We start from the raw sequence: 12,198 nt of genomic DNA, 5'->3' as shown, positions 1-12,198 counted from the left end.
AGGCCGTCACTCGGATTGTGGTCACGAGATCAGAGGTGAGTTACAACGACTTAACCTCACGGGCTGGGCATCTTGATAATATTCAACTTTGTTTATTTTCAGTTCAAATGACTTTAACATCGAAACCTGGCCCTTTTATGGACGAAATATAAAGAGAGCGTATCAAGAAATGGTCTATTGTTCCGGCTCAACATCTCACTTTGAGCAAAAATGAATAGCCTTTTGTTCTTGGTAGCCCGGAGGGACTTCGTCCGAAGCCAAGCCAAGATCGTCGCCGTTGTTCGAAAAACTTTCGGCACAACAATTAAGCTGCACTTGAATGAACTCAATCTTAGTTAACAAATCTAGAACGGTGGAGTCGTGATTCACAAAAAAATACGTTGAGAGTAAAGCGAAAATTATTAAACGTTTTTGTGTTATGCTAGTTTACAGAGACTTTATTATTTATTTGTCTGTGTTCTGTCTTTTTCTCGCGACAGCAACAACGACAACGTTTATCATTCGATGCATTTTTCTTCCTTTTCATTACATTGGCCGCTAGCCTAAGAGCCTGGCCAAACGGTGCATGATAGTCGATGATAGTTGAATGATTCTCCCCGAATTTTCACCGACTATCATCAACTCTCATCGACTATCATGCGCCATTTGACCAAGGCTTAACTCCCGAACTGCAAAAAATTGCCTACAAATAATGGCCTGCTCATGCATAAGTGTAACTACGCTGTAGTGTGAAAAATTGCAGATAGCTTCCCTGAGATGTCAGAGAGTGATTTAAATATGAAAACAAACTTGGTGATCGAAAAACGAAACAATTACTGAACTCGGTTATCGAAAAATATCGTGATTTCTCACTGTTCGCTGTTCAATTATTTGCCTTAGCCGAATGATTTACCTGCTCGCCACTGAAAAGTCATATTACGTTCAAACTCATCCAATAGCTGTTAATTATTTTTATCACAAGAAATAAAAAAGTAACCACAAAAAAGTCATCAAACTGGGCACTAGTTTCCCAAGATAATCACATAGTGCTCTACATGTACTTGCTTGGCAGCTGAACAATTCCACGTCGATTTCGACACAGAATAACCGGTTATAAGTGGGAATCCGTGCTCGTCGCTCGCTAGGAGATCGAAATTAGGCTTCAACCTCCGCTTGAATCCCAGCAAAAATTAAAAGATGCAAATACGAATCCTCCTTGTCAGAATTTTGTTTGTCCAACAGGATCAAACCAGAAGCCGTGTCACGTAAATTTTATTTTATTTCCACTTTAGTTCTTAGCTCATATGATATATATAACCTATTGTGTCACAAAAATGATAACAACGTGTTCACCATGGGCATTTTCTTGATACCATGATCGTAGCATCAAGAGATAAAGTGTGGTTATAATAACCCATCAAAATCTAAGTCTTGCAAACAGCTGGAAACTCTTCTGAGCACCTTTAATAAGGCTAGCAATGTTTTAATTTGTTGTTGCTCACATCGCCCGTCTTTAATTCCTTTCAGATGGATCTGGCCGACATTAAATCAGAATTCCAGAAGAAAACAGGCAAGACTCTAAAGGCAGTCATACAGGATGAGCTCAAAGGAGACCTCGAACAACTATTGCTCCAGATCATTGGTGACTAGACAGTTACGAGAGAAATATTCTTCAAAACATAGACAGCAAGTCGAACATTCTTTCCAACATCGATATCTTGAATAATAGTGTTAAAATAATTCGCAATCGAAACCAAAGTGAAAATCTGAAGAGAGCTCAGCGTCAGTTTCACTGGTCAGTGGAAAGATTACTGTCAAAATTGAGCCAAAAATTTGAGATTGTTTCAGATAATGTGAATTGATTTTGCATTACGTTAACTGTATATAAAGAGTAGAATACTGGTATATACGATCTAATATGGTTGTCTCACTGTACATGTTGAACCTAACAAGGCCTCCAATCCGCGGACTAAGAACACCACAGGAACGGTACTCAGGAGCGAGATTATATTTTAGGTTTAAAGAGAAACACTCATTATTTAACAAATACGAATTATTATTATATTTTTAAGATTTTACCACTTTTATGTTTCCCGCAGCTTGAATAACCGTAGTAAATATTTTCATACGTGTACTTTGCATCACTCAAGAATCTTAGAACCTCACAACTTTGCAATCGAAAATAGTTACGTTCAAAACCTATCCAGACCATCTAATTACAAAAATTAAGGAAACAGGGTCTTATATTAAGACATATATTTCCCGGATAAAAAGGACTGCCCCAAATTTCAAACCTGTATAAAGGCTTTCAACCCTGCAGACCACGTTATCCCAAGGTAGTCTCCTTTAATTTTTTAACCCCGAAAGAGAATGCTCCTTTAATACAGATTTGAATTTACTTAAACATCATTGATGGCGGCAATAAGCGGGCACTATCTTGTACAATTTATACGTTTTTCATTCTGTAAGGGCATTTTTAATTTTAATTATCATCTGAGGCGGATATTTGACCAAGTTTGTAATATAGCCAATAAACTCAGACGTAGAGAAAGGTTTGTTATTTTTGAATACCTTACGATCTTTATACGTAGAGTAACTTAGAGCAGTCAAGTACATGGTGGGTTATTAGATATATTTCTCATAACAAGAACAAAATAATGCTTTCAAAATAAATAATTTTGCTTTGCACATACGTGTTCAAATTCAGTAACATTCAAGAGGACTTGTACGAAAACACGCAAATGATTTTAGTCAGCTGTGCTTCGGTTGGGAGCCATCAAAGGATAGTTGATTGATCGAATTCTAAACCTACCCACAATTGTATGCCAAATCATCATACATTTTCGAGACCTTGTGCGGCTCCAAACGCAAAATATCACTTCAAATTACTTTTGATATTCTTAATTTCGATATTGTCAGCTGCGAGAAACGCGAAAAATCTTTCGGCTGAAATACACGCGCAGGCATTACGCACTGGTCAGCGAAATCCACAAAAACGTTTAGGAGTGAGTCTATTACACAAACTGCTTTAACTCATTAAAAGCTGTGCATTAATACAATAAGATGTCAAGCATCATTTGGAATGGTCAATTCCCTCTACTTGGACTTGATATTTACTTTGATGAATACAACTGCCATGATTCCCTACAGACCCATCCCAGAAAGGGAATTAGCCATGGAGGGGTGGATTCTTAAGAGGATTAATTTTCTCCAAAGTCTAAACTGTGATTTGTGGACTAGCATGCTCAGAATAACTGGGCTTAAGTCTGAGACAAAAATTGCCAACAGGTAAGACATGCTAGATCTCAACGTCACAAATTAAGTCTAAAGCCAACTGCCAGATCAAGCCAAAAGCAAACGTCTATTCAAAACTGAATGAAATACAAAAACTGAAATCATAACTAAGTGTAGAAACTGAATCAAAAGTCCACATGTTACAGATATCTGTCTAATAAGATAAACTATAAATTAAAGCCGCGTCAAAGTTGACGGTGTTCTATAAATTCCACTTGGTCGGAAAAGAACATTGATTGCCTAGCGATCGCGCAAAGATCCCAGGAGACTTCAAGGAAAAGAGACGACGATAAAAGCTTTATTTCAGTAAGTCATACTTTAATTGTATGTCACAAGAATATTGGTAATTTTAACTTGCAGCAAAACCAAAAGATTGCAAGAGGAAAGTTTCTTTGTGAGGCCTGTTCCATTTCGTTTCCTGTGCTGCAGAAATCAGAAGCATACTTAGACAAAATGTTTCTAAAAAAAACCGGCATATAGAAATTTTAAATGAACGTTACATGCAAGCCATGTAAGAGCATAACGTGAATCGATTAAACTTCATTTCAGCCTTTAGTCAAAGCTTCAACTGATAAGTTTTTTAAGATGAACAGAAGCGATTTGTCAGTATTAACCTTAAGCCCAGCCAAACGATTGCAACATTTCAACGCACCATATCACAACATTGTTGAATTGGGCGCAACATGTTGCGCGCGTTTGGCCACCGTGTTGCGACATGTTGAGTGGGTTGTTGGCTCAAGTCTGACCATTTTCAAACTTAAACCAACAACACATAACATGTAGCAACTCGTTGCAACAGGATGGTCAAACGCGTGCAACATGTTGCGCCCAACAATGCTGCAATATGGTGCGTTAAAATGTTACGATCGTTTGGCCGGGGCTTTAGCTCCGTGTAAAATGCAACTGGTTACTGTATAGGTTCGTGGGTGAAATGTTTCTGAAATAGAGATCTTTTGTGGACGTAAAAAGCATGGTCCATGTTTTCAGTAGCATCAAAAAAATGAGCCTGAAATCTTTTTTCGTTCTGAAGTACGTATCAGAAATTTTGTTAGGTTCGCGTCACGTAATGATAATTATTCAAAGGTGTAAAGCTAATCGCAATTCATTTTTTTATTTTTTTGCGGAACGCACCCGCAAACTATACCGTAACTTTAATACGGTTCTGCTTGTCAAGAGTATGCATGGAGGTGCTGACATCTCATTTCCCAGCTATTATAGTTTTTAGTTCAGCGATCGGTGAATTTTACAGATCTGAGATCTCAGATGTCACTTATAAATAGCCGAGAGTTACTTCTAGGTTGACAGTTACTGACCAATTCTCTGCTATGAGTTAAAAGCCATCTCTGAACCCCTAGTCGCCTGCTTGTGAACATTCACACCATCTTCATTTCCTTAGAAAAATAATAAAAATGTTATTCACCCGTTATTGACAAACTTGTTTGGTGAAGACCAAGTTAACTTGTTTTGTTCATTAATGAACCTCAACATAACAAAAAGAATAATTCTATCCGTATTTGCGCTTGGTCATTGACAACTACATGTCTGATCAGTCCTCAATGTTCATACAATTTTTTTTTTCCATCAGTTAAAGGAAGACGAGGAGACACTACATTTGCTGAAGATTTATCCACACCCTTGACGGTGAGTAATTTAATTTTTGTTTACCAATTATTCTTGCGAAATACAGTGGCCTGATGGCAATCACATGCAGGACTATGGATTCAGATTGCGTTACATTTCGAAACCTAGAAAATGAAAGATTGAACTTTGCCTCGAATAATATGCTAAAATTTGTATCCTTTTATTAAGACTCGATAATCGACAAAGGGAAGTTGTAGAAAGCGAATCACTAAAGTTACAAAAATATACAAACATTTAACGATAGAAGATGTGAAAGTGCACGAGAAGTTTAATTTGGAAAACGAAGTTTACTAGTTCATTGAAGCAATTCACGACAACTGATGACAAAAATAAGCAAATGATATTATAGCAGGTGTCAAAAACCGAAAGCTGTAAGTTGTATGGAAACTGAAATAGATCAGAAACACAGATCAAGTCTTCTCATGGAACGTTTTAGCCACCGTTCATTCATGATTGAAACAAAGAATTTAAGGTTTTACATCGCATGTCTCTTTCCGGAACTTGAGAGCAAACGCACAGAAAAATGGAGCAAAATGCAAAAATTGCGGCCACGGTCAAAAATGAAACCAATCTTAATTTTCGATTTATAATAAGGTATTAACGAGTTTTCAAAGGTTTCGGGGTTTCTTTCTCAAAATACGGCCGGATTTTCTAATTATTTAAGAAAATCGATTTTCGCACTCTCGCCGGCGACAAATAGCCGAATAATTAGCATAAATTGGCATTCGCGTAAATGTCTTTGCGTAAGTAGTAAAGCCTATATCTTGGGGAAGAAAAAAACTAATTTAAAAGGAGAAGTATCTGACACCTTATTTATGCCTACTTTTTGGTTCTAGATGATACTTCTTGCTACGAGAAAACATATTCTTTGATAAGACTTCACCACAGTCTCAGCAAATCGAGCTTCACTTCATAATTGCAAACCAACTATTCGATATGTGACCATTGTTCAATCGGGCTCGTTTTTTGACTATAACGTGTCTAAGTGTTTTCCTTACACATCATGCAAAAACTAGTCTGGGTTTTTCAGCGAGCGCTTTATAAAACGTCTTCGACAACTGAGTAATTTCACTGAAATTTGAACTAATTAGCATATTCCCAACACTTGACACTTCAGTGCAAAAACGTATTTAAGCCGAAAACGTAGGTTTTAAATGAAATTATTGCGCTAAACTCTGCTTCACAGCTTAAAAAGGATGACTTACTTTTACATGCCGTACAGCTATTCTCCATTTTATGCTTTTGTCCAGATTTTGTTGAGGAAAGTAACTTACCGGTAGTTCATTCGGTCAAAGGTCACGACTTAAAGTCACGGTAACGTCAGTCCGTGACGCTCCCTCACAAACGGCTGTAACGCACACCGATGGTAATGGAATTTTCCAGATCAGGAAATGTATTCTAATACCACAACAAATTTATTTCATCTATCCTTACAATTTGTGGCCACTCGGGAAACTCGGATTAAACAGTTGGATTTGATGTGTTTTTGTTCGCTACCAGGAGCCATAATCGGGGACGGAGACCGTAAGTCTTGGGATCCGCGCGCACCTATGATATGAGACAATTTTTCTATTTTTAGAACAAATTGCGCCATCCTGACGTCATATATCCGCGCGGATCCACGCACATGTCAGGGGCTCTCGCGTGGATGTTGTCACGTTGCGTGATCAAAGGGTGAGAGTTGAGAGACCTTGAGGGATTATCTTGCGCATTTTTCACAGCGATGGCAGGGAATAAGGCAGGGAATACGAACCAGGGCGCCTATATGTAGTTTTATGCTCTGAGCTAACAGAAAAGGTGGGTTTTTCAGGGTCGAAAACAAGACTTCAATCTCGCGCTGGGAATGAATAATATGATCTGGTCGCGCTAGTTGTAAGCTTACGCGTATGTTTTTGCGTTTGTTCTGACTTAAGAATATAGCAAGAAAACTCTCTACTCTGGTACCGAGTTAATTTGTGAGTTTCTCAGACAATGGTTAATCATAACCAAAACCTGTTTTGATGGTTTCTTATTGCTTCTGCTTGTTTGGTGAGCTTGCAAAAGTTTTTGAAGGGAAATTCTGAAGCGTACAATTAGCTCATTTGCATAGTGCAGCGCGTGCACTTTCAAGTCCGAGTCGGTGTTTTTAATTGTCAACAAATCTTGACAAAGATTTCTTTCGTTATCTTTTGTGCTGAGATGCTGCAACAAAGTTCACGAACGCAAAAAATCCTACTAACATCATGTGGGTTTCTTCAACATAAGCATAGTGAAATTTTACACTGCGAAAATGAAAATAAACAAGGAGTTTTGATAACTCGATCAACAAAATCGAAATCGTTATTCGAAGTTGATTAAAGAAAGCGTCAACGTAACTTTGCTGATTATTTCTGCTGTATTCACATATTTTCAGCTTAGCTTTTAATATGTTCTCAAACATTTATCAATCTTAAACATATTAAAAAACCATAGAATTATTGTTTGAGTTCGATGTACGTTTTCACACGAAAGTGCCTCACAAGTACAATTTGTCATGTTTGCTGACTGTACAAAACAAGCATCGGCGGGCGCTCTCATTCATCGACAACAGTGAATTTGGTGGATTTTTACACGAATAAAACTGAGCAGTATCTACGGACGTAAAGTTATTGGGCCTTGATGAAACAGCAAGCGTTGCTTACAATTCAGGCGAAACTCAAACTGACCAAACTAGCAATTATTTTGTTTTACTTTTCAGTCGCGATAGACTGGCAAATTGCTCGCAAGCGTGTGACAAGAGGAGCTAGGAAACTATGAAGTCCTAAAGCTCTGCTATATCTAAATATATCCAGCTAGTTTTTTGCTGTGTCATGGAAAAGCTGTTTATCTTCAACATATGTGAAATTTAAAGTGGAGTAATGTACAGTTCATGTAAAAGAAGCATCCGTCGGAACACAACTTGGTCAGCGATATATATAAGCTTGAAGCGGAACATACCTAAATTCGACACTGTCTTACTTCACTCAAACTGAAGCAGCTTACGACGAAAATAGTAATGGGCCAAAAACATGAAAAATTTCGGAATTTCGGACGCCATTTCCCCCGCGCGACATCCGCAAAAATCCTCGCAGCATGTACGCGCGTGTGCCGCAGGCGATGGCGCAATTTGTTCTAAAAATAGAATTATTGTCCCATATCATGGAGACAACCCCAATACTAGAAATGGCGCGCGCTTGCGGTCTCCGTCCCCGATTATGGCTCCTGTCCCTACTCATTCTATGGTGGCTATTAATGTGTGAACATAAGTTAATACAGGATCATAATTTCTTGGTAGGATTATACTCTCTTGGTTAATGTCGTTAAGTTCGGATGGAAGGGCTCAAATATAACCCGAACCCGGGAGCTTTTTTAAGGGCGAAATATCTCGATTACAGCTAAGCAAAGGAACCATTTCGACACACTCCAGCAGTAATATCTTTCGTATCGGAACAGCAATAGCCGCCAACAATGGTGAGAAACGCCATCACCTGGTGACCTTTGTAGAGTCTCAGCACTATGGTCTCAGTGATTAACTTAAATCTTGCGTTCAAGTGATGTAACGCAATCCTAATCCAGTTTGTATCGAGAATTTTTGGGACGGATTTCCCTCCCCTCCCCACCACAACAGGGGCAAATTACATCATGGGCGCAAGCACGCAGTCATGTATTCGCCGTATAGATTCGAAGTGTGTATGATTTTTGCAAAGCTACATTTATTATGATATTATTATTATACCTTATTATCATCAAGAAAGAATGTTTTGCGGCTCGGCGACGGCAAATGGCCATGAGTTGTGGTAAGAAAACAAATCGTCCATGTAGCCCGGAAATGGCCATGATGTCCCTCCCCTCCGAGGGGCACAAACATGGCGACTTCATACAAAGCTCTGTAAATTTGAGTGAAACACATCTCCGAATAACGGGAGAATGAAAAACTGCACAGGCCTAAATCTTGGCGAGGTTGTTTTTATATCAGTCATCTTTCATATCCCAGTTTCTTGACTTAATTTATCGAATAGTTATGATTTTTATTTTTGATGGCGTGACACTGCAAACCAGCCACTTGCCACTATTTGCCACTATTCGAGACTGTTCGCCACTATTCGCACTATTCGTACTATTCGCTATTCGCTATTCGGGACTATTCCCTGTTCGCTATTCGCGACTATTCGCTATTCGCTATTCGGGTTTTCCAGACACCCCAAAACGGGTCCAGTGTTTTGTGGTCAGAATGGTAAATTCATTTTTTTCATTTGTGAAAGCAAGATGTAAATTGGAGCAATGTAAACAAATATAAACACTGAAAAAATTTAAAAACATTTGGCAAAGCACTGTCTTGCAGGGTCGCTGGTCAAAACTTTATTTTTTCAAGGAATGGTTACTACAAGTGTTGGCGATCTGAAATTGAGTTCTAAGTGTCGCCAACAGTTCAAATGCCTTTCCTGGAAAATGTTTTGTCCAGTACAAGTTAGTACTTCATTAATTAAAAACACTTTTAACGCAGGCTTCAACCTCACGTGCAGATCGTTATCTGTCATTCGATCAAACTTAGTTTTCTATCGCACCATTTAAACGCCACCAAAGTAGACCAAACATGCAAAGTACTCGCTGAACGCACTGCTCTAATCTTTGATTACTACTAGTTTTATACAATATACTCCTTTATCACCACATCCATCGCAGAATCACAATAACAGAATTAAAAACTAAACCTTAAATCAATTGCTATTGGAAGCGGATTGTTGGAAGCAACAGTTTAAACGCTCGCGTGTCAGTGTTTCGTTACCGTGATAATATACAAATTAGTTGGAATTTCAAAGAAAATTCTCAGATTTTGGTGGCGTTTTTCAAAGCGCCCGCTGAAAAACCCAGGCAAATGTTTGTATCTCGAGCAAGAAGAATATCTCGACACTTTATAGCCATAAAATGAGCTCGATTCGAGCCCGGCCACATAACGAAAAGTCTTTTTGCAATTATAGACTAAAACTTGCTTTACAACAGCTTTATCAAAGGATGTGCTTTTCACAGTGACAGTTATCATCTGCAACCGAAAAACAGACAAATATAGAGTGTCAAAAACTTCTTTTAATATTAGTATCTAATTCCCGAAGATATAATTTTAACTATTAATGCGAGGACGTTTTTGCAACGCTATTTTTTGCCAATTTATTCGGCCATTTTTTGGCCAGAAAGAGCGTGAAATCCATTTTCGCAAATATTCCTGAAAGTAGGCCGTATTTAGGAAACTGAACCCTAAAACCTTTGAAAACTCATAAATGCCTCTCTATAAACTCGAAAAAAGGTAAGTTAAATTTTGACCGTGGCCACGCTTTGCTCGATTTTTCTGTGCACTTGCTCTTAATAATCAAGTATAAATATTACATCCTGAATTAGAATTGGAATTCCCAGTTTTGATGTCTATTTACATTCTGATGATGATCTTAAAGACTTAGTGTACATTTTTACCTGGATATTTATTGACTCACAGGTCATTTGTACGTTTTTCCGTATCGATTTTACGTTTTTCCGTTTCGAAATTTTCTGTTACTCTTCGCGTATTGCGAATCGAATTGAAAATCGAAAAGTTGATAACTGAGAAAGAAAAATGACTCTTTAGAGGCTATTTGAATTTTTTGACTTTCGCGTTGAGAAGTTCCAGAAATTTCAGAGACCAGTTGATTAGAAAACAGCTGCCATACTTGCAGTTCTTCGTGGAGATTTTTAGCCATCTGCACTGCTGTCGATAGTGCTACACCTGAACAACAGCCAGTGAGGTATAAATACGTTCACTATGTAAGGTGTACAATCATTGACGTCACAAGGCAGATTTGATTCAGATATGAGTTACCTTGGTGAAAATGCAAGACAATTCTGACTCAGCTAGTGTTTCCAAACGCGGAAAACTACTCTTCTTGCAACCTCGGCAGAGGAATAGAACCCCTTTATTTGTTGTCCTCTTCTTCACAATTTCCTTTATTATCGTCTTTCCTAGGACGCTAATATTAAAACGTGAAATTGGAAAAACTGAATTGTCGAAACTGAAATCTAGAAATTTATGTCGACAGGTGGTAAAGTTCTGCATTCCACTTGGTAGTAAGGAAACACTGCTGGCTCAGAGAAGGGACTTCAAAGCAAGAAAGTAAACGAAAAAGAACTCTTCAAAGGTGAGTAAATTTTATTTGGACATTATCATATTAACAATAATCACGTGCATCGATGTCATCATGTGGGCCTGTATCAGTTTGCAAAATTCTATTTTTTTGTTTCAAAAGCAGAAACAAAAGAATGTTTCGTAAACAATAAAAATGAAATGCAATTCATTCATTTTCCTACAAATAACATGGGGCAGAATTTCTAGAGCAATCACCGCTGTAGGTATATCTCCCGTTTCACGGAGGTAGAGTTTCATTCCTCCAAACTTTAGCAGAAAAAGTAATACTTAATTTCTACATGCAGCATTCTTAGCATAACATGATCTTTACAAAGCTCAGCGACCAGAAGAATTTTAAGTGTACCAGTCGATTCAACTTTTGAACCGTTAACGGCATTTGGCAGTTTTAAATCAACTCACATCACTGAATGCCTTGTCGATCAGATGCCAGTATCATTCAGGTGAAGACTTCAACGATTTGGCATCAGTTTAAGTTCAAACCCAAAGATGCAGCGGCCACTGGCTGGTAACTTCTTTGTCTTTGTTCTCTAAATTGAATTATGGTAAACCAGAAATACTAATTTCCGTAGCCGTTCATTTTTCTCGCCGTTTGCTCGCACTACATTTCTTTCTTTGTGAGTTCGAAAAGTTTATTCCAACCAGCGAAAGGTCAAGGACGAAAAGCTTTGGCAAACGATCGTTTACTGGCTAGCGAAAAATGGAAACGACTACACCCTGACTATAAATAGTCTTGTGTTAAAATATTCTGACGTTGGTCTCCCGGAGATCTTCGCAGTCTCTCATCGACTGATCTTCTATCTATCTAATGCTAGCCATGTAGACAAGCCGATCGACTTTTTTCTACCTCTTACTCACGAAATCAGTCTGATGGTTCATCCTGTTCTCATAACTTTGCTTTTACAGTTCAACTATCTGAGCCAAAGTACTCTTCCTTACAGTTTTCTCTCCCATAATGGGTTGTGGCAGACATCGTCTGTATAGTCCAGGCCCTCTAGTATGGATGCTGATTAAAATCCATCTGATCCTAGGTCTTTTTGGTGTCTATAGTTCTTTCTTTGGAAAGAAAAGTCCAACAAGGTCACAAACAGCACTTGTAATAACCCAAATTTACCAAT

The 12,198-nt window shown here is 38.2% G+C and overlaps 1 protein-coding gene across 1 annotated transcript in view; it reads left to right on the top strand.

Moving 5' to 3' along the window:
• The window catches only part of LOC145484560 (uncharacterized), a 51,232-nt gene extending 48,565 nt beyond the window's left edge, over window positions 1–2,667 (top strand). Inside the window, exons 64-65 of the mRNA XM_081463144.1 lie at window positions 1–35; window positions 1,507–2,667. The exon at window positions 1–35 is cut by the window's left edge and continues 78 nt beyond it. Of these exons, the coding sequence (XP_081319270.1) occupies window positions 1–35; window positions 1,507–1,629 (158 nt within the window). The 3' untranslated portion in view covers window positions 1,630–2,667. The remainder of the gene's footprint in view (window positions 36–1,506) is intronic.
• The last annotated feature ends 9,531 nt before the right edge of the window (window positions 2,668–12,198 follow it).

This window comes from Orbicella franksi, chromosome 4 (assembly GCF_964199315.1).
Source record: "Orbicella franksi chromosome 4, jaOrbFran1.1, whole genome shotgun sequence".
Taxonomy (NCBI): Eukaryota; Metazoa; Cnidaria; class Anthozoa; order Scleractinia; family Merulinidae; genus Orbicella; species Orbicella franksi.
This window is presented reverse-complemented; position numbering and strand designations above follow the sequence as displayed.